Below are 22,684 nucleotides of genomic sequence, written 5' to 3'. Positions count from 1 at the left end.
TTAGAATCTAGGCCCGGACCTAATTAATGGCCAGGTTTCCTATCCCTTATCCCTGCCCCCGTGGAGTGAAAAGGGCTTGTTACTGTTTAATCTTTTCTACACAAGTTTGGTCTGTATATCACAACGTTAACAGTGCTAAATGACCAATTTAGCAATTTTTTACAATTGATATCATAAAGCTATTCATAAATATAGCTTATCATACAACATTAACACTTAAATTTTTTAGGATAACAAATTGTTCAAGAGCAATTTTATGCATAGCTCTTTTATGGTTTTATAGACGAAATTAATAATTTTATTTGCAAGAAATTTATATAAATTTGAAGCAATTTTGCACGAAAAAAAGGTTTTATATCTGAAGAAAGAAAAGATGGAAAGTTTTAACTTATTTTGATATATCTTGGGGATTAGAGAAGGAACTGTCAACTGCAGAGTTTTAAAAAGCGGAGCTTTTCTATTAATAGGAACGATTTAGAAAGTGAAGTAAATCTATAATCGTTACAATCGTTACAATTTAACCTTTTTGACAACAAGTTTTTATGTAATAAAATTATCCTATTCATCTGATTTTTTATTCTATTACAACATGGTACAATTTTATAAGCGAAGCATCTCTATAATGAAGTCTTAAAACTGTAAGTATGTCCCAAATAGTATCCTCTATTTATGCAGTTTTATTATTCAGTTTTGACACTCTATAAGAGTTAATGTTCGTTTGTCCAATCGTTTCAGAGCTTTGCTTTAATGGATATTGTCATCCTTGTTTGGTAGTGACGCTACTCTATAGATAAACTAAGTGTGTCTGTCTTACTTTTGAATTGTACGTACTTTTCATATTGGTTTGCCTGTCTATATAATGCTTCTCCTCAAGTTAATTAGGTATAGTTATTTATTACATCGTGTTATAGACCTTTTGTAGTGTGGATAACAAAATAAAAGAATAATTACGGTTTTGTTTCCCCCAAGGGGCCGGAGGCCCGTGCAAACAATATAGGGATTAATTTTATTTTTCATTGAATTTTTTTTAATACAGTACAATACATGCTGTTTCAGTGTGGATCATAACCGGTTCTATACCAGCAGAAATTCCCCATATTGTAAGTCATACTGAAATATATTTTTTTTTGTTTCTCTATGATATGAAATGAGATGCCTTTATTTTTGCTTCGACGGTACCCATGGAGTTATATAATGAGATTAGTAATGCATAAAAAGATATCCTGACTTTTAAACTGAACTTTATCACCTTTTATATTTAAAACAATCGTGGTTAGAGTAAGGAATTGTTCCATAATTATAACCTTATTTTATGTTTTAAGCTTAAGATTTCGATAACAACTGAAAAAATAGAGTTCTCCCTTTTCGAAAGCTTCACTTCTGTCCTGGCATGGCTTTAGGTTATTTTAATGGACACAGAAAATACTCCACTCAATCGATTCTGCTTCTCAGGGCACAATATACTGGTTCTATCGTTATTTGATGCTATTTTAATAAAGGTACTAAGAAAGAGGGGTAATAAGGCTCCACCAATAAAAATATCCTGGGAGAACTCGGCAGACCTGCTATTGGGTAGAAACTGTACACATTTTGGTATGAAAGGTCTTATTTTTTTATTTCTTCCCAATAAAAAAGTCGGCTATAAACGGTCGAATTTCTTAATTAAAACCCATAGATCAATTAGTTTCCATAGCTTTCAAATTTCGTTCGGACGGGTGTTAGTGACACTACTCCTTAACTTTTTATAGATTTTTATACATTTAAGAAATAGGAAAAATTTATTAAACTTAGATAATAAAATACGAGTCTATTCCCTTTCCATTTTTATAAGTGCAATTTTTATTTTGAAATTAATTGTCATGATACATTTTTTTTATTTCGTTGGTTCATATATTTTAAGGTGTTGACGCAATAATACCCTCTAATAAAATCAAAACCCTGTATCCGAATATTAAGCATTAATTGTTCTAAATGTTGACGAGATCTGAAAGTTCATACCACGCACAATCTATTTAATATTTTAGAAGTATCTTCTGTAAACTAAAGGAATACAGTTTATAGTCAGGTAGTTAACATATGATATACCAGTTTTAAAAAACAATTATTCGACATCTTTTTTTAAGATAATGTTGGAGTCTTAATTTTCTCATATAAAGTAAAAATAATAATAATAAAGTAACGTGCAATATATTTTTGTAATGTTTAAAAAATATTTTAATTACTAAAAGAATCTAATAAAATAGTTTTAGTCAATACTGAATAAAGGATGATAAATCCTTTTAAAAACTATGTAAAAGTTCCTCTTTGATTGTGACAAATTGTTTTACTATACATTATTCTTCTTGTCTCATAATTCTATTGCTATTTTTAAAGTTTCCCCTAAAACACGCCATATCTATCGATGTAAAAATGAAATCTTTAAATAAGCTTTTGAACTATTCATGAACACGTACTACTTAAGAATAAAATATAAACTATAATTTTTTCTAGTTTTATGTACTTTTCTTTGACTTTTACAGGAAAAGAAAAGTTTTTAGTTCATTTATATTTAATGAATTGCATTTCTAATTAAATTTCTGTAATGCAACCTTTTTAGCTACTTTGAATATGCTTTTTTAAGAGCAGAATACTCTGTATAACAATTGCATTGTGGTATTCGGCAACCGTGAGCCATGCCTATGGCACCCCTGATCTGGGGTTCGGTGGAGGGTCAACGGCCCTCCCCCGAGTCCTGGGGAAGGGGTCTAGTGACCCCCTCCCTACGCTTAGAATTAATGATTGAATCTGTCATGTTTATTATGGTTAACTGTATTCTTAATTCTCCCCCACCCTTTTCAGGGATGGGGGATCATTATTGCCCAAACTGACCATTGTATATGTATTATTTATGCTTTTATGTTATGATTATTTATTCCTATCCATGTTATTATTGTTTGTTGTATATAGCTTCAGTATCTTTTAAACCTTCAATAAAGTGACAACTGAAATTAGATGTTGATCATTATCTAGTGAAAGCTAGAGAAGCGTAGCTTCTCTATAGTAAGGTGTCCACGTCTGTCACACTGCCGTAATCTAATTGAACTCCGGTGTCTGCCATTTATCCTCGGCGGATACCACAACTTTGGTGACAGCTGTGTGAGATTACGGCGAACCACAAGTGTAGAGCAGACGCGCATCTGAGGCTAAGGTACTCCCAGCAGTGAATCTGGCAAAACTGACGCAAGCAACCTGAATTACCCACCCTGGACAGCAAAGTTTAACTCTGCATCCGGCAGTTGTGGAAGCGAGACAGCGAAATTCGACGAATAACCGCGAGCAGCGCTGATATCTAACGGAGAATTGAGCGCCAAAAGGGCTGAAACAGGCCTGCGGACCGGCTGAAACAAGCCAAATAAGTGTAAACGGCTGGAAATAGGCCAACTTTACTGCAAGAAATAGCAGGATCCGAACCAGTGGCGCTAGCAGGACGGGACATTCCCTGCCGCCATCAGCCGGATTTGGATCAGCGGCGCTAGCAGGACGGGACATTCCCTGCCGCCGATAGGCTGAAACATGCCACATAGCTGCAAGCTGCGAGCTAACATACGAGTGTAGTGCACCAGAACAGAGAAAAACTACGTCAACTCCGAGTATCCTGAGAAGCTACAACGCAGCCACCCATCTAGAAAACAGATATTATATCACATTTGCAGGGATTACCACCCTAGTGTGATGGCCAAACAATAGATTTATGAGCAAAGCTTGGCAAACAAATTGTTGTGTTGTGATAAATCTAAGAATAGAACAGGCTTGGATTATTGTGTATTGTGATAACAGCTAAAAATAGAACAGAGTTGGTAAACAAATCTGTTATGCAATTGTGATAAGGACAAAAATAAAAGCTAGATGTAATATAATAAAGACCCTGATATACAATCAAAACAATCTCAAGCCCACAGCACAACAACAATACACCCCTTATTCCAAGGGAAGGGGAGGGGCCCCTCTCCATTGAAGGCAAATACAATCAGGGTGATATAATAGATAAGCCTAGGATTAAGAAGAAAGGCCCTATTACACCAGCACACAGTTACCCCCCTCCCTCACAGGGGGAACGGACGGAGTTACCCCCGTCCCCTCACGCGCTTCCCCCTTCCTACCCACACTAGACTAAGTCCGTCTGTAGTGTGGGGCTAGCGATCGGACACACAGAGCGCCATTCACAGGTAGCGCGACAGAGTGCGGAAAATATCATAAATCCAACGGACGAAAGCGGACCAATGAGAGAGCGAGTTGAGGGGTGAGAGCGCGTTTTCCCCGTGTGCGCGGATTTGACGGCGCGGACGCGCGTTACAAGGACAGGAGATTCCACGCACACACACACACACACACTCACACCGGAGCGGAGCTACTCCATAGCATTTAACAGGGGTATTTTAGCAAATAAAGAATTGCAAGTTTCTTTCCTTCTAGCTCTAGTGTGATAAAGGAAAACCCAATCAGTTCCTGACAGCAGTTCAGACCCTCAACATCTATCTACCTCTACCAGCCTACCCTACAACCTCAACACCTAACTAGTGATAAGTACAGCTAAGTTATATCTTTGCAACTAAACTCCCAACCTAGTGATACAAACAGTGTTGGCTGTTAGGCTAGGAAGCCCCAAGTGACAAACCATTCATTTTAGTACTATATAACTTTGTGCCCGCCGTTTCACCGTTGACCCAATGGACCAGCATCAAGCCCCAGGAGGTGACCAAGCCCCAGGATGGCTCCAGGATGACCCTCAGCCGGCCCCAGCCGAGTACCGCAAGCTGATGCTGAGCAATCTGCCGGAGTTTAGAGGGCCGCCCAAGCAATCCTGGTCGGCACATATCCGCAGACTTGAGATGTAATGGGCGGCTTACCGCGTGCCACCTCATGATTCCCTCAACCGCCGCAACGCCCTACTACTGTCATTGGTAGGGCAAGCGGCGGAAATGGCGTCCCATCTGTTTGGCGAGGCAGGCCAAGCCTTGACCTACGAACAGGTCAAGACCGAGTGTGAATTGCTATTTCGCCCTGCTTTTGAATCCCAAACGCTTAAACAAGCGTTTAGGGATTACAAGCAACACTCGACAGAACCTATACAAGCGTACATATCAACTAAGTGCGCCTTGTATAGGGATGCCTACAACCATGAGGATCTTGAGTTGTTGGTGGACGAATTAAATCGTGGAATTCGTAACGCCAATGTAAAACGCCTCATGATGAACCATGAAATTACGAGTGTACCTGAGTACACTCGTAAGGCCATGTTCACCGTGACCATGGTTACTAAGCAGCTGAAGGAAGGTGTGTGCTTAGTGGACTCGACCGACGGGCTGACTGGATCTGCCTGCATCCAGTTGCCCCAATATGACGAGTCGGAGCCAATGGAGATTGGCTCCTTGGCTCCGGGTCTCCACCAGATGGGGAAGGTCGCTCCAGATGACAAGGTTCCCGGCCGCTGCTACCGCTGCCAGGGGAGAGGCCACCGAGCTCGAGACTGCCCAACGCCTGTGGAAGTTAGCCTAGAGGAGAGACGCACCCAGCCACGCCGTGACCGTTCTGCCAAGTGTGAGCGTTGCCACTATGACGGTCACACGGCGGCCGATTGTAGAGCTGACTGGGCCCAGGTAGCCAGCCGCAGGCGCACCGCCGACAAGGGTGCCCCTCCAGGGAAGCCCAGCAGAGTGGCCCATATGGAAGGGAGCGCGCCCCCAGCACCACCACAGCAAGCAGCCGCCCCCAGAGCTGCGGACCGAGCCGATGGGATGCCGCAGTTCGGGACTGTCCCAGCTAGGATCAACGTACTGGGCGGCGCGGCTGAACCCAACCGGGTTGGCCTAGGCTTCAGCCTTAACCATCTGGGGCCAGAGCTGATACAGCCCAACAACATAGCCGAGCCAGAGGTGCTGAGGCCCCAGCCTTTCAGCCTCAACATGATGGAACCTGCCCGACTGAGCCTACCCAGCAAGAGTGGAGGGGCGCTGCCCAGCGTCCCTGAGACGGTGTATGGGGAGGTCCTGGCAGCCGCCGAACGAGAGAGGCAGGAGGTGCTAGCCAGCACCTCTGCATCGATGTATGGGACGCCACCCGGCGTCGCCACCTGGGATGATGGGGGGGGTGCTATCCAGCGCCTCCCACCTGGTGCCTGGGGCGACAACCGTCGCCGCCACCGAGATACCTGGATCCTGGAACGAGCCAGCCTCCAACCTGATGTCTGGGGCGACAACCGTCGCCGCCACCGAGAGACCTGAGTCCTGGAACGAGCCAGCGGTCCCAGAGGAAGGGGTGACACCCGTCACCCCCAGTCAGCCAGCGCCACCAGCCTGCAGGGAGAGCCCAGCTACATGCCAGCCAGCGCCACCAGCCTGCAGGGAGAGCCCAGCTACCTGCCATCCAGAGCCCCCTGCCAGCCAAGGGAACCCAGCTGCTCAACATCAGGATAAGTTGAATTTGTTAAATGTGTTGTATCCAAAATATTGTAAACACCCAGCCTTGCCTGTGCCCCCTGCACCTGAGGCTGGGGAGATTGAAATTTGGGAAAATAAGGACTTGCCTGTGCCACATGCACCTGAGTTCCTAGGGCAGGGGAGGGCAGTGAGTAAGGGCGAGCCTGTGCCACATGCACTTCAGCCCCATGCCACTGGGCATGCTTTGGACAAGGGAAGGGAGCACTTAGGGCTAGGGGAGCCGACACCCAGGCAAGTGCCAGTCGCTTGCCAGTCTGTCATTGGGGAGGGTATCGGGGTGCCTCGGCCGCATACAGATAACGCTCAATGGAAACTTGTATCTAGCCAGGAGCAGCCCAGCCGTGTCCAGTCCCAGGAAGCAGCCGTGACCAGAGCTGAAGATCCCCAGCCGCGTGTACGAGGAAGATGGTTGCCTGGAAGCCTCTCCCATTGGTGGATGGTCCTGTGGGGCCTCCTGCTGGCAGCCGTGTGGCCTACAACCAGCTACGTCCTGGTGGGGTGGGACTGTGCCAACCCCACCCATGTCACGTCTTACAATAAAGAAAAGATGTGTAACACGGAGCCCCTACACCAAGAGGTGCCCCTGGGCCATGAAGTACACGTCCTGCAGCAAGTCAAGGTGAGGGAAACCACTGGGTACAGTTGTCAGCTCACCGTGTCCCAGTGGACATTCAGGTGTGGGGTATGGGGTCACCTCAAGGTGACCTCGGTCCCCACCCTCATGAGGCCAACCAAGATAGACCCAGAAGCGTGCCGAGACCTGGCCAGGAACCGAGTCTACACGTTGCCAGGCAAGACCCAGCCACTGACGTTCCAGCTGAACCACCCCCTGTTCTTCACCATCGACATGGTGGGCGCCCTCGTCAACAGCCCCGAGGGGGTGGGTTGTGAGGGGGAGGACGTCCACTTTGAGGGCCAGCTATACCGCAACGAATTAGTGCTCCAGGAGCAACGGCTGCTGGTCAAGGAGGAGACCTATGTGGTGGAGGATGGACGGGTGGAGTCCCAGTCTGACCACTTGACCCTAGAGTGTCCCCATTCTGAGCTGTCCTGCATCACTGGAGAAGCAACCTACGTGTGGGACCACCTGGGGAGAGATTGCCCCTTGAGGCTGATCCGCAGCCTCCAGCCCAGCCTGGTGATGGATGCATATCTGGTTGACCATCAGGCTCAGTTTTTCATCAACATGACCAACCCCACCTCGATTGTGAACTGCGACTTCGAGGCCCATGCCACAAACCATCCAGCGCTGTTCGTGGCAGCTGACCCAGCCGCGGCTGCGCTGCCCAGAGTGTCGGCCAGGGATGTTGACGTTCCCCTTCAAGCACAGATACATGCAGGTTATATTGGGTTTACCCTGGAAACGCGCATGAAAAGCACCGCAGCAGAAGGAGTGGCGGCCAACTGCTGGAAGCTCCAGCAACTAGACCCGGCCCACCCGGTGCGTGTCCAGGGGAGCACGTTCTCGGTACTGAGGGGAGACATCCTGCTGCAGCTGACCTGCCAACGTCACAAGTACGTTGTCCGCGAACACAAGGAGTGTTGGGACAAAGTGCCAGTAGAGCCCACAGGTTTTGTAGACGCTGTGACACGGGTATACAGTGAACACGCCACCAAGATTCCCTGCTCCTCCACCTACCCCCTGACTGTGCACGCGGAGGAAGGCTGGATAGAGTTAACCCCCGCTCCCAAGAAGAGGCCACCCCCGCTGGATACGCCTAAGCAGTTGTTGACAGAACCCTTAGATGACTTCAGTTCAGGTGGCTTGTATTCGCAGGCTGAGTTGAACGACTGGCAACAACTGCTGGCGTTCCCAGCATACAAGAGTGCCATGCTGACCGGCCTATCCTATGGCTCCTGCGTTCAGCAAGGCAGCTGTTCGGCCACAGGAGACCATGGGATAGTGTCCTACAACATTGACCGACTGGCGGAGGAAGGAGAGGCAGCCCTGGATGTCTGGGCTGGATTTAGACAAGCCATCCACGAGTGGGGAGATGGCGCAGCCATACTGTGTTTGCTGTTGTTGATCCTCAAACTGCTGGGGGACCTAACCATCATCTCCCTGGCAGCCGCACAAGGAGGAGTCCGAGCAGCCCTGAATGCGATATCACAAGTGTTCCTGTACCATCCAGCTTTATATAGGAAAGCGCTGGCTAGAGCCAGGCTCAACCATGCCAAGTCCCGGGACTTTTCAGTGGACTGGGATGCCATTCCCATCGGCAGGGAAGCAGCAGAGGAAATGGTGTCTATGAAATCCACTGACAGCGGGCATGACCGCCCAGGTAGGCCAGGACCGCCCTCTGGCAGACCCCGCGGCCCCTCAGGAGGACAGGCCGCTGCTCAGACGATCAACCTGACAGCCAGTGCCCCAGCCGCTGCCAACAACAACCAGCAGGCCCCACTGCTGACTGTTCCAGCAACAACTGTGCCACCAGCAAACCTGATACCTGCCGGCGCTGACCAACGTGTCCAACCCAAGCCAGCCGCTGCCTTCTATCCCACATTGGGAGCCCACCAACCCTAAGAAGATACTCACCACTAGGATTCCATTGAATCATTATCGTTTGTATATATTTTAGCCCCAAGGAGCGGGCCGAAGGCCTCAACCACTGTCGGAAGTCTGGTAGGGAAACCCCCTCCCAGCCTTCCGAGGGGAGAGTTGTGGTATTCGGCAACCGTGAGCCATGCCTATGGCACCCCTGATCTGGGGTTCGGTGGAGGGTCAACGGCCCTCCCCCGAGTCCTGGGGAAGGGGTCTAGTGACCCCCTCCCTACGCTTAGAATTAATGATTGAATCTGTCATGTTTATTATGGTTAACTGTATTCTTAATTCTCCCCCACCCTTTTCAGGGATGGGGGATCATTATTGCCCAAACTGACCATTGTATATGTATTATTTATGCTTTTATGTTATGATTATTTATTCCTATCCATGTTATTATTGTTTGTTGTATATAGCTTCAGTATCTTTTAAACCTTCAATAAAGTGACAACTGAAATTAGATGTTGATCATTATCTAGTGAAAGCTAGAGAAGCGTAGCTTCTCTATAGTAAGGTGTCCACGTCTGTCACACTGCCGTAATCTAATTGAACTCCGGTGTCTGCCATTTATCCTCGGCGGATACCACAGCATATCAACCGAACATTCATCGCTATTCAGTAAACAGCTAAATATTTGTTTTTTGAACAAGGATGACAACATCCATAAATGCGAAGCTCTGAAACGGTAGTAAATACGAACATTACACTTGAAGAGTGTACGAACTGAATAATCAGAATATAAATGTATTACAAAATTGTAAGTAGATTTGTTGAAAAACTGCTTAAATACAGAATAATGTTAAAGGAGATACTAACATGTTTTACTTGATTAAAGAGACCCTGCGCTTATAACATTGTACAATGTTATCCTAGGCTAGGAATCAGTATTTTAAAAATCAGATCAATCGGAAAATAATTTGTTCTTTAAAAAGTTAAAAATCAACATGTTTAAAATGGACATATTCGTACCTAACTACTACAGAAATCGCCATGCCAAGTTTGAAATCGATAGGACAATTCTAACATGCCTAAATCCAATCTCCTCCACATCATTTTGATCTAAGGAAGTAATAGATTAGATGATCAATGATCATGAGAATATTCACAAATGATTCATCTATCTATCTTTACTGAATAAGATTATTACTGTAAGAATGAATCCCATAGTATACTGACGGACAGACAGACAAAGTGAATTATAAAGGAGCTTTGCTACTAAAATGATCTTTAGACTATATTTATACTTTTTGTATAATTTAAATGCCACAAAGAGTTAACCTTTCAGATTAGTTCAAACTTAAATTTTCAAGTCTGCTGGTTGATTTTTTAATGGAACATTACAAGTTGTTCTTATAATGATCTACTTTTTTAAATATGTGGCCCGAATAAAGCGAGTAAAAATATTGTGCTCATGACCACAGGATAATTACCTAATGAGTATTATTTTCCTATACTAAAGGGTGTGCAAAAAAAAATGCGGACCTTTTTAAAATTTAGATTGCGGCTTATGTTAATAGTAGAAAAACGTTATGCATACCATTAGAACCGCTATGAAGTCTATTTTTTTGGAAATATAAAAACGATTTCTGTGCTACGTATAATTTATGAGCTATGTAGTAGAATGTCCCTACTGAATTAAAACTTGACTTGCGAGTAAATCATTAAAGATTAAATTTTTCCACTTTTCTCACATTTATCAATACAGCTCCTAAACTAAAAATAGCACAGAAATCGTACTTATATTTCCAAAAAATATAGCTTATGACGGTTCCAACGATATACATAGCATTTTTCTACTATTCACACAAGCCGAGCAGTTTGAATTTTAAAAATGTCCGCATTTTTGCACACACTTTTTTTATCTTTAATGATTTACTCTCAAGTCAAGTTTTAAGTAAGTTGGGACATTCTTCTACGTAGCTCCTAAACTATAAGTAGCACAGTAATGGTTCTTATATTTCCACAAAATAGACTTCATAGCGGTTCTAATGGTATGCATAACGTTTTTCTACTATTAACACAAGCCGCGCAATCTAAATTTTAAAAAGGTCCGCATTTTTTTTTTGCACACCCTTTATCAAAATCATTAAGTAAAAGAATAGAGGGTGCAGGGGTTAAATAGCTGTATTTCCATGTTGTTGGAGACCTTTTACAGACTTTCAATTGGGTCTTTAGATATCAACCAACAACGTCGGAAATATTACCACAGCTACAAAATAGCATAATACAATTTTCTAGCAGACGCAAAAAGTCCCCACCATTAACCCTTAACAGTCGGGCCCCTTGCCGCACCTTAATCAGTCGGAGGGGGGGGGGCGTTCAACGCCCCCCCATATTATCTCAGTTCCTATTAGAGCTAGAGGGCTAATAAATTTTGTGCAAGTCCCCTGTGTTATGATGAATTTCCGACCTTAAGTAAGTCATAGTCAATTTTCGCTTCCTTCACCCTTTTATTTAACAACCTTTGTTTTTAGGTCCTTTTTTACTTAAAAATTTCAAACGGCTGTATTTTTTTAATTTTTGAAGCTAGAATAAAATTTTTTTGGCAGAAAATGTTTATCTTTATGTAAATTTTATATTTTAAATATCAAATATAAATTTCAGCTGCCGCAGCTGTACTTGGCAGCTGCCAGCCGCCGCAGTCGGCGGTCGGCGAGAAAACGGCGGCGGATCTTTATGAAATTTTAATACGTTATGTAGACATGTAAGAAAAGCTTAAGTTTAAAATTTGAAGTCTCTAAGTCAAAAATTGCGGCCACAGGAGCCTTTTAAAGATTTCTGGAGACCTGGAGGATCAGGACCTGCAGGATCATACCTGGAACCTGAAATTGACTTGAACACCTGTATTTAATATGAGGATGTACTACTAGAGGATATTTTAGTATTTTGGTAAGATAAAATGCTTTGTTTAAGTCAAAAAATATTTTTGCTCTTTACCTGGATGACCCTGCAAGGTTTGCTGGCATCCTGTGCCCGCCAGGATGGAGATATTCAAAAAATTTCAACTCTCAGTTATGTGTCATACCCACACTTAAAAAGTCAAGCAGTTTGGGCTCTTTATCTTTCACACACAGAAAATGAGATAGAAAAAACCAGATGGGGGGGGTGTTCAACGCCCCCCCCCCCCCGACCGTTAAGGGTTAAAAACCAGGTAGCTGTCTGGTTTGTACATCTATACTTATACATTTATTCAAAAAAACCATAGGGATAAATATGATTCTTCTATACGAAAATTTGGGGATGGACCACACTGTGCCAAATGAAAAAAAAATTTAAGATTGTCAGATATAACATGACACATAGAATTATTCGATTTAGTATGATGTAGAATCAGATATGTATGTATAGTATATGTGACAAACCCGCTTTGAAGCGGTTTCACCTGAAATTTAATAGCCTTGTGTGTCAGTACACACACACACATACACTCACACACACACACACACATACACTCGCACATACTCACACACACAAACACAAACACTCACACACACACACAACACTTGTTTGAACAGTAATGCAATAAAACCTGTTCAAATAGTTTCCATATTTGCATGCCTTGTTGCTTGCCATTATTGTACCCCTTTAACAGTTCTTCCAGGGATCTAAAAAGATAAGAAAATGGCCGATAAATTGATGTACATCCCCAATTAGAATACACAAAATTACCCCTTCTTTAGATTTAAATTAATTGTTGAAACATTTGAGCACTCATCTTAATAAATCAACCAATCAAAATTCAATAAAGTCCGCAAAGCCAACGAATAAGAAAACTTTGGGGACTAGTGTAATAAACAGCCCATTGTCCCCTCTCTCTCTGCAATTCTTCCTAAATAAAAGCCATGGGGTGCGATCAACTCCACATATTATCGTGTTTTATAATCGCAAAAATACACAATCCTTATAATAAAGTAACACGATCTCTCTCTATCTCTCTCTTTCTCTGTCTGTTTCTAGCTCACAGCTGAACCGAATATTCCTGGGAAGGTTTATAGCTATTTGGGGGGAGGGTACTTCCGCCCTCTCAAATGAAATAGCAAAATATAAAGCGCCGCCTAGTGGGTATTTTTTTTGGTAAACAGCTGATCTTAACATTGATTAAAAAAGAAAACTTTTTTCGTGCCCCTAGAGGCTTCTATGAGCATAGCCACTAGTTGCAAATGAAGTACTAAAGTAAAATGAAAGCAAAGAAAAATAAGAAAAACTGTTTGTGCTGTAATAATAATCGTTAATTCTAAAAATTATACATCTTGCGGATGTATTGACTCAAAACAAACTCTTTCTTAACCTTAAGCTTATTTGTAAACAAGGATGACAAACTGCATGAGTTGAGTTACTTTTTTTTTACTTCTTTCCAAACGTATCTTAATTTAACCCTTGAGTAAGGGTATAGTGGTTGGACTATAAATTATTTTGGTCTCCAACCATCGGCTTATTACCTTTGTTGACTTTTTTTTCTTGATGAATGGTACAGACTTGAATTTTCCAAACTTTTCTGCCATTGATTTTAATCTACAGATTTTTTCTCCTCTTAACTAAACCTCTATCATACCTTACACTACAAAAGTAAAATATTGTGAAGATTTGTAAATGAAAATAACGTACATGTTCTTCTTAACTTTTACAATAACAATTAACTAACTCTTAATTAATTAACTTAAGTTTTTCACTTAAAATAAATAAAATAAGTTAGCGAAATTGCAAAAATAAAGAAAAAACAGTTGATATCTTTAAAATATAAATTTTTCCAGGTATGAAGTTTATAAGAAGAGAACTAAAAAAATTACTATTATTGAAAATGAAATTAGGGGGGGGGGGGGAAGTCACTCAAATATCAGCCACACGACGTCAAAAAATGAGGGAGATGAGAGGAGAAGTGGGAGAGGAAACCCGTATAAAAAGAGATAATCCCTCAGGTGGCTGATTTTTGAGTGATTTACTCTCCCTTTAAATGAAATACAGACATAAAAGTATATTCAGAAAGGTATAAGAAAATTTAAAAAAAAACGTAGTTCCTCCAAAGACATAGTTTTTTTATCGGTAAAAGCACAAACTAATATTGCTCTTTAAAATTGTCACCAAAAATCGAGTATCTACCTTATATAGAAGCTGAGAAAATGATGTTTATTTTTCAGACTGATGGAAGCTTCCACAATATCTGGAAATCCTGAGAACCAGGGGTGAGTAATAGTTTTTTATCGTATTGTTTTTTTGAACAGATTTCCGCGGATATTAAAATGAAAAATAAAAAAGATTGTATGGCTCGAGAGGCCGTGTGGTCAAAGTCCCCGGCTAACAAAACCGGTATTTATCTGGATTTTATTTTAATATTCGTGCAAAATATCTGTAATACGATGCTATATATATTACGTTTCAGTGAGGCTGAGAACCGGTTATCCACCGGATTACAATCTGGTTCGAAGCCATATTGGAAAACATTTTTATTCTATTGCACTATAAAGATAGATCAGTAAAACTATTATTTTTATGTTTTTTTATCTTTTACACTCAGATTCAATTTTATTTTTTAAATTACAAATAGCACAAAAATGATACTTATATTTCCAAAAAACTAGAGTTTTTGACGATTCTAACGGAATGTATAGCACTTTTTTACTATTAACACAAGCCGCGCAATTTGAATTTTAAAAATGTTGCCTTTTTGCACAACCTTTAATTCTGTAAATCTTCGAAAATAAGGCCTTTGAAAACCTGATTTTTAAGGCAAAATTTGCTGATACAATTGTTTTTTTTATGCATAATTAAGTTTTTAGAAATAACGTTTTTCTTGAAACACCATGTATGAATAACCAGTATATAACTTACTTGTTCCGTCGGTTTGCTAGTCATGCTACGAAGATACATGTAAGAACACATATGAAAGGTTTCGTGATATTTTCATCAATAATTTTATCCTTTTAATCTGAAAATCTGCTCTTCAAATCACTTTGTCTGGGTTTCCATCAGTTATTTTTCTGCTTTGTTTCTAATGTTTTCATTATTGATTATATGTAAATGATAGATTTGAATGGATGAAAAGAATAATTAAGAAAAGCTGTTAGTTCTAAATTACAGAGAAAATTTGCTGTTTTTAACACACAAAAGAAAACCATTTTACTTTGAAATATAAGTTAATCAAATACAAGCATTAATGAAGATTTATCAAGAGTTTTTTTATCAGAGAAGGAGAGGACAATGGGCTGTTTATTACACTAGTCCCCAAAGCTTTGCAATAATGTTTTCTTATTCGTTCGTTTAACAACTTTGGGGACTTCAGTTAATTTTGATTCGTTGTTTCATTAAGTTGAGTATTCAAACGTTTTAACCACTAATTTTAATCTACAGAAGGAGTAATTTTATGCATCATCAATTTATCGACCATTGTCTTATCCCTTTAGATTCCTGGGTTTTTATAATGAAACTTACTTCTTCAATATATAAAAGTAATAAATAATGTACACAAGAGATGGCGGAAGTTTGCCAGAGAAATCCTCTCTAGTTAATATTATGTACTAGAGAGACATCTATTAAAAAGAATGGTGCAATACTCTAACAAGTATTTACAATTACCAAATATTAAATCCTTATAATAAAATAACATGATGTCTGTTTATCTGCTGTATCGGAGGATATCGCTAACCGCTAAGCTGATTCGCCTTTACAGGGTAGCTTCTTAGGTAAGTCCTGGGAAGATTTATAACTATTTTTGGGGGCAGGTACCATCACAATCCTGAGAAATCGCCACTATAAAAAAAAATCCACATAAAAAAAATCCAAAATTTTAGTGTATTGCTTCAATTAGATCTGAAATCAATGCCTATGGAATAAAATAAATTAGATATGTTGAGTAGATTTGGGACAAAGACTTTTTTTTAAATATAGAACGAACAAGCTAACAATATTGCTTTATTCACTTATACAAGAAGAATTCATAGAAGATAATTAATTTATGTATCTAAAATACATCTGTAATGAATAGCAGATCATTTTAAACCAAACTCTTATTTTTTCCAATAATATTTTTTGTTTTATGAATTATTTCAGTTTATTTAAAGCTTTTTATTATGCGTAAAAGCAATAAGACATACCAACCAACTTATACGCAATATGTAGGTTGCTTGTAGAGTATATTCGCTGGTAAAATCTGCTTCAGTCCACCTGAATCTTGTCATAACCCCCAGGAAACTGACTGCTATTCAGTATTTTTATCATGAAATGCAGTGGCGTGAAATAGAGGGTGTAGTAAGGTGTCAACACATCCCTTCAAATTTAAAATTGAATGGCCTGCATTCCCCATTTTTTCATTTCTGCTGTGATAGAATCGCTATTCCTTATTTGCAAAGGGCTCGGCAGAAGCCCTTCAAAGGATGCTTTTATTGAATTCTAAAAAAATGCTCTGCTGTAGTTGAATCAACGACGTTTAGCAGCTATAAGCTGTAGTTATTTGTGGTTACAGCTAAGGCTTCCTTAAAAGGAAATCAAAAATGTATTATGGAAAGGAAACGAAGTAGCGTATTTCTTCGTATTTTCATAACAGCTTTTGATAGGTTGAGTTATGTTATGTTATGTTAGGTTAGGTTAAATAAATGTTAATGATTGCCCCGCATTGTTAAGAAACATGCCTCGCATGGTAAGAGGCCTCCGCAGGGGCTATAAATAGGAGAAAAGCTGCAACGAAACCCGCTTATTTGTTTCCTTTCCATGATCCAAAATATTTACATATATCCCAATCTCTGACAACCAGCTTTTCCTTTCTATGATGCATTTTTTATCACAGAGAGGTTTGTTGGCCCAACCCATTAAAAACTTTTCTTTGGTGAGAAGATTCTGGAAGCAGAAATTAATAAGATCAAAAAGACATTTCTTCTCCTTCTAAGGAACATGATAGCATATACGTTTTAAGGGAAACTCGCTTGCTTCACTTTTTAATATTTCAAATAACAACGCTCATTAGATATATGAATGCTTCTTTTAAGTACTTTTAACAAAAACCTACCGAAAGTAATTATACAGTACACATTTTTGAAAGTTTTACTTTTAATTTACATTTAAAATAAGATATTAGAGGGTGTTTTTTAAAAGTAGGACGTCTTTAGCTATAACTACAGAGTATATTTGCTTCATGACCCGACTTGTGAGAATCAGTGGTTAAAATGATTTTTAAACAGAGTGAGTTTTAAAAGGGTTATTTTTAGTTTTAGATTCAATTTCTAAGTGATTTAGAGAACCTTAAACTTATTTTAATTATAAGTTTATAAATTTAACTCTTAGAATATCCTTTAACACTTAAAAGTAATGAATCTAATATAATGAATATTATGTAGACCTTGTCCTTGAATTATGATCAAACTTTTACCCAAAGACTTAAAAAATAAAAGTTTATTAATATCGAATTTAAATAATTTAATGATTTTCTGTCTATCAGACCCATAAGTCTTTACTGTTTTGGAAGGTATTTCATTAGCTAACCCTTCCAAATTTGTAAAAAATTTCATCTTATCATTCATATAAAAAATTTGGGCAGGGGTGTCATATATAGGTTTTATATTTTTTTTTATGAAAGTACATATTACCATTGAGATAAGGCAAGTTTGAGATTGGCCGCGACTAAGGTTCAAATTTTAACGCGTTTGGATGTTTTAAAGTTTTTTTTAGAGGGATTGCCATTTTTGGGTCAGATTTAGACATCCAGCTGATTTTTAAAAATGTAAAAGGTTGATTTCACCAAGGCTTACGGGAAGCTTACCCACCTGCTACCGAGCCCTGACATAAAGACATGAACTGAAATGAGATGAAGTGTTTTAATCTTTTAATTAGGCATTTCTATAACATAATAATTAGCGGTTGCATCCCTAACATTTAAGTTTAAGTTTAAATGGGGGAATAAAATAGTATAGAACCATCCAAATGCTTTAAACTAAAAATAAAATAGCCCCGGGACTTTCCTTAAAAGGCTAATATAATCAGTTGAGTAGTTATTGAAATCTTAAGGATCAAAAAGCAAACTTTACTACTTTAAATTATATAATTACATATATAAACACAAGATATTTTTTTAATATTTTATTAATGTAGCGTAGTTAATTATATTCATATGCAACTCTTTAATTTTTTTCTGAAAAAATGCACAATCGGGACATTTATGATAGCAACTAAAATATGTCTTACACTATTCAAAACCGTCTCTTTTAAAATATCTCAGAGTGAAGGCTAGGAGCAATAATTTTCTACTCCATTAGACTCACATTTTCTTTATAGGCAAGTAATTCATATTTTAAACAATAGGAAAATTATTAAAATGCATTTTTCTGCATTAGACCTGTTAATTTTAGTCTTTTTTTGAAAGTTTTATATAATATTAAGATTTGCTTCAATATAACTTTTAAGTAAGAATCTGCGAATACTAATAACCTCGAGGGATAAGACAATGGGCAATAAATTGATGTACATTGTACGCCAAAATTTTAATTCTAAACTTTAAATTTCCAGTCCAATGTCCAAATCCTTCATTGGATGGCTAAACACAATAAAATAGGCAAGTCATATGGTTTAGTTTGTTAAGTAGAGATTTATCATATATAGGTTTTCATGTTCCCAGGAGTAGGTCTAGGTGTTTTGTAGTAATTCCACCAAAACCTCAAATATAAACCTCTTTTAATTTTGAAAATAGGCTCGGATAAATATATATATTATATATGCATTCCATTGCAAAAAACGTGATCTTTGGTTTGTTTAAATGTTCATTTATTTAGCATTTTTCAAGAATGTCAAGCGTTGGAAAATTTTTAGAATGTGAGAACCATTTATTTTGATTTAAATGGTACATATGATTTTCATTTAAATTCATTTTTTGGACCCATGAGAAAATTATTTTAACGTGAGAACCATTTAATTTTCATTGAATTTCATTTTTTGGAAGTGTGGGAAAAAACGGAAGAAAAAATATGTTTTAGTATAAAGAAATGTTCTATCAGTTTCAAACCTTTTTCATTCGATAGATCATACTGACTTTGGAAAAAAAGTCAGACCAATTTTTGAAATTCAATCTGTATAAAAAAGATATTCAAGTTTTAATTTTTTGTTTTGAAAATATTATTTTACTTGTATTGACGCCATCTTGGATTATGATAATTTTTTTGTCAGAAGATTTTTTTTTCTAAAATATATTTAAAATATTAACTTTTTACAATAAAAAAATCTTTGAACTTAAATTGACCAATAATTCAAAGATTTTTTTTCTTTGATTTGGAAGATTTTTTATGATTTTTATTTTTAATGTCAAATAAAAACACAACAGTGAAAAAAATGAAAATTAAATGAAAAAACGTTTTATGATTTTATTCAAGAAATTATTTGCTAACATCACCTTTTTGTTGCAATAGAATGTTATTTAAGCAAACAAAATTTAAACCTATTTATTTACCAACTCAAAAATATTTAAATATGAAGTTTATTTTGTATTACAAATTGTTTTTATATATATAAATTGAATTTCTTAACCAATGCTTTGCCGATGTCAAACAAACATTTGACATACTATATATAAAACAAAGTTGCTTGATGTCTGTCCGTTTGTCTGTCTGTCCCTCAAGATCTCGGTAGCCACTGAACCGATTGGATTATACTCTTCAGGGAATATACAAACTGGTCCTGTGGTGCCTTAGGTGTTTTCTTGGGGGGTGGGACACCCACAACCCACCCAAAAACAAAACAATACCACCCCATTTTTTTGTTTATATGGAAGTTAGTTCACATAAAACTACTTGCAGCACCAGTAGTACATAATTTTTTTTTTTTTTAATTACCTCTTGGGGCAAAGCCCCCTAGAGGCTAGGGGCGAAACCGCTAGTATATTCTAAACCAACAATAGGAACTTATTGGCTTTACAATCACATGTAATTTGTAAAATTAAATTATTGTACAGGGCTACTTTGCATCTTTGTACTTGGTAATTTCATAAGATAAACTTCAAACTGGTTAAGGTCCAGATAAACCAGTTACGTAATAAAGGTATGCAAAAACATATCCTACTATATAAAGTACAAAGGTTTTTTGGTTGAAGCCCCTAGATGTTAGGGACGTAGCCCCTAGTAATAATACTAAAGTAGAAGCATATCTATCTGTCTATTTGTGATTTTTCTTTCCAAGAAATCTTCCTAAAGCTCTCACGGCTTTCATTCGACCCAACATTAGAGTAAAACACTAAAGTTAGAAGGGGTATGTGAATGCCCCCATCCTAAGGACCTTGTATCGACTCAAAATTGAGTCTTTGAAAATCAACCAATAGTGTTGGTAATATTAACACAGCTAAGAAGCAGAAAACAAATCGATAGCAGACGAAAAAGGACCTTGGAAAAGGGGAGGGGGTTATTATCTGTATATACATCTTTACTATAGATCTGTTGCCCCCCACCTCCTAAATAAAATGATTCATTTTCAATCTAAAAACTATATTTATCCAGCAGGTTACGAGATTTTTTGGTACAAATAGACTGACACAAAAGCAATCTTGCTCCTATGATTTTAATATTATAATGGTGCACTACTTAAAAATTATAATTGATATTTTCTTGCTATAGAATTAGTTTGTTTATGCACATAATATGTGAGTATCCCAACAAACAACAAACCTATTTCTAAAAAGAAAAAAAAGTTTGTCTCTTCAAAATAAGAATACCGTGAAAAACTTTTAGATTCGTTTACAAAGCAACAGATGAAATTATACCCCCCGAGTTTTCCAACCCTTTCACTCATTTTTAGCTGGAAAATTGTTGGTCACTGTCCCCCCATCCTCCCTTTTTTCCTACAATTACTCTGTGAGAATATATATTCTCCTGGTTATATGGCTCTGGGAGGCCTAGGCTCGGAGAATTTGTTTACTTCTCGGAGACAGGACAAGTAAAGTTTGGTTGAGTGTTGAGACATCACGGATACCACCTGACAAAAAATATTCAGATCAAATAAATATCGTTTTTATGTATCAAGCGTAATTTAATGTGAATTAAAATGATGTTTTTTTTTTATTTAAATAGTTTGTATTTGGAAATTATTAACAGATGTTCTAAATAATATTGCTTAGGTTAATGGTTTTTACACTAATATTAAATATGTTAATTTTCAATAGTAAATTTAGATCTTTACTGTACAACTAAAATAAATAACGATCATTTTAATGTTTGTTAAGTGCTACTTTAATTTGAAATGTTCTCATGATTTAAATGGACATAAAAATCAAGGGTTTGAACCAATAGATAGATATTCCTGCTTTTTATCTTTTAAAACATTTACAATTACTCATGTGAAATATGAAATTAACTTGATTAAGACTAGAATAGAACAGTTTTATCAGCCCGTCATTTAATATGTTTATTTGTTTATTTAAATCTGCTAATGTATAATACAAAGTAGAATGATGTTTGTTTGTCTGTCTGTTTGTCTGTCTGTTTGTCTGTCTGTTTGTCTGTCTGTTTGTCTGTCTGTTTGTCTGTCTGTTTGTCTGTCTGTTTGTCTGTCTGTTTGTTTGTAGCGAAGGATCTCGCTAACCGCTGAACCGATCGGGTTCTCCTCACAGGGTAGCTTCTCATAGGTCCCGGGAAGGTTTATAACTATTTTGTTGGGGGGGAAAATGAAAAATACCCCCCCCCCCAAAAAAAAAAAAAAAAAAAAAATTTTTATTTTTTAAAAAATCTAAAACACGAACAATTAGTTTGATAAAACCTCTTGGGGCAAAGCCCCTAGAGGCTAGGGGCGAAGCAGCTAGTAAACAAGAAAGAAACAGTTGATTTCCTCAAATTACTAAGGCAGAACGACGTACAGACAGACCTGAATCATGAAGTAGTTTCTAACAAAAAATCAAAATAATAATAATTTTCATCAAAAAAACACACTTTTTAATCAAATACTTTTTGAATTTTTGTTTTCAAAAGCAAATTATTTACATAAATTTAAAACATTAAATTTATTCAAATTTTAAAAAAGTAAAGTGTTACATGAATTCTTAAAATGTAAACATTTTATGTAACATGTAATTTGCACATTTTTTATCAAAAAATTGAATAACATTGAGAATAAAGTTTAAAATATACATTCACTCTGCTCAGTTGAGAGATTCAAAAGTATAAAATGATGGTCATTAATTAAAAATGTTTTTGCACCAAATAATGTAAACTATTTCGAGAGGGGGGGGGGGGGGAGGTCGTTTCTATTAGTTAAAAATGGCAAAAAATATGCAAATTTGAGTAATTATGTTTTGGGGTTTTCAATTCCTAGCGGCAGCAGGACCCAACAAATGTAAATAAAGAAAGTCACTCAGTGTGACGTCATAAAAATGAGTGATCCCCTGTAAAAGAGATGGATAATCACTCATTTTTATGACGTCACATGTCTAATCCATTTTTAAAGGTGCCTAAAAATACTAAATCACATTCATAAAATGTTTTTTTTTTCAAACACAAATTAAGTAAGCTTACTAAAGCCAATTAAAAGGCTGTTGACACATTGATATGTATACCTGGCACCAGAAGTACCTGGTACCCGGAGCGTCCTGCTTAATATAAAATATACATTTTTTTAATTACATCCTAACCAAACTTAACTTAAGCTTACTAAAAAGTATTTTTCTTAAAAATATCTTTAAGTTGATTAAATCATAAAATTTAAGGAGGCA

The 22,684-nt window shown here is 38.1% G+C and overlaps 1 protein-coding gene across 2 annotated transcripts in view; it reads left to right on the top strand.

The window, feature by feature from the left end:
• The window catches only part of Ih (hyperpolarization activated cyclic nucleotide gated potassium channel Ih), a 229,189-nt gene that overhangs the window by 7,481 nt on the left and 199,024 nt on the right, over nucleotides 1-22,684 (top strand). For both annotated transcript variants that reach the window (XM_080146939.1, XM_080146931.1), the window contains exon 2: nucleotides 14,154-14,198. In XM_080146939.1, coding sequence (XP_080003065.1) covers nucleotides 14,154-14,198 — 45 coding nt within the window. The remainder of the gene's footprint in view (nucleotides 1-14,153; nucleotides 14,199-22,684) is intronic.

This window comes from Acartia tonsa, chromosome 2, assembly GCF_053477335.1.
Source record: "Acartia tonsa isolate MP-2025a chromosome 2, ASM5347733v1, whole genome shotgun sequence".
Classification (NCBI taxonomy): domain Eukaryota; kingdom Metazoa; phylum Arthropoda; class Copepoda; order Calanoida; family Acartiidae; genus Acartia; species Acartia tonsa.
This window is presented reverse-complemented; position numbering and strand designations above follow the sequence as displayed.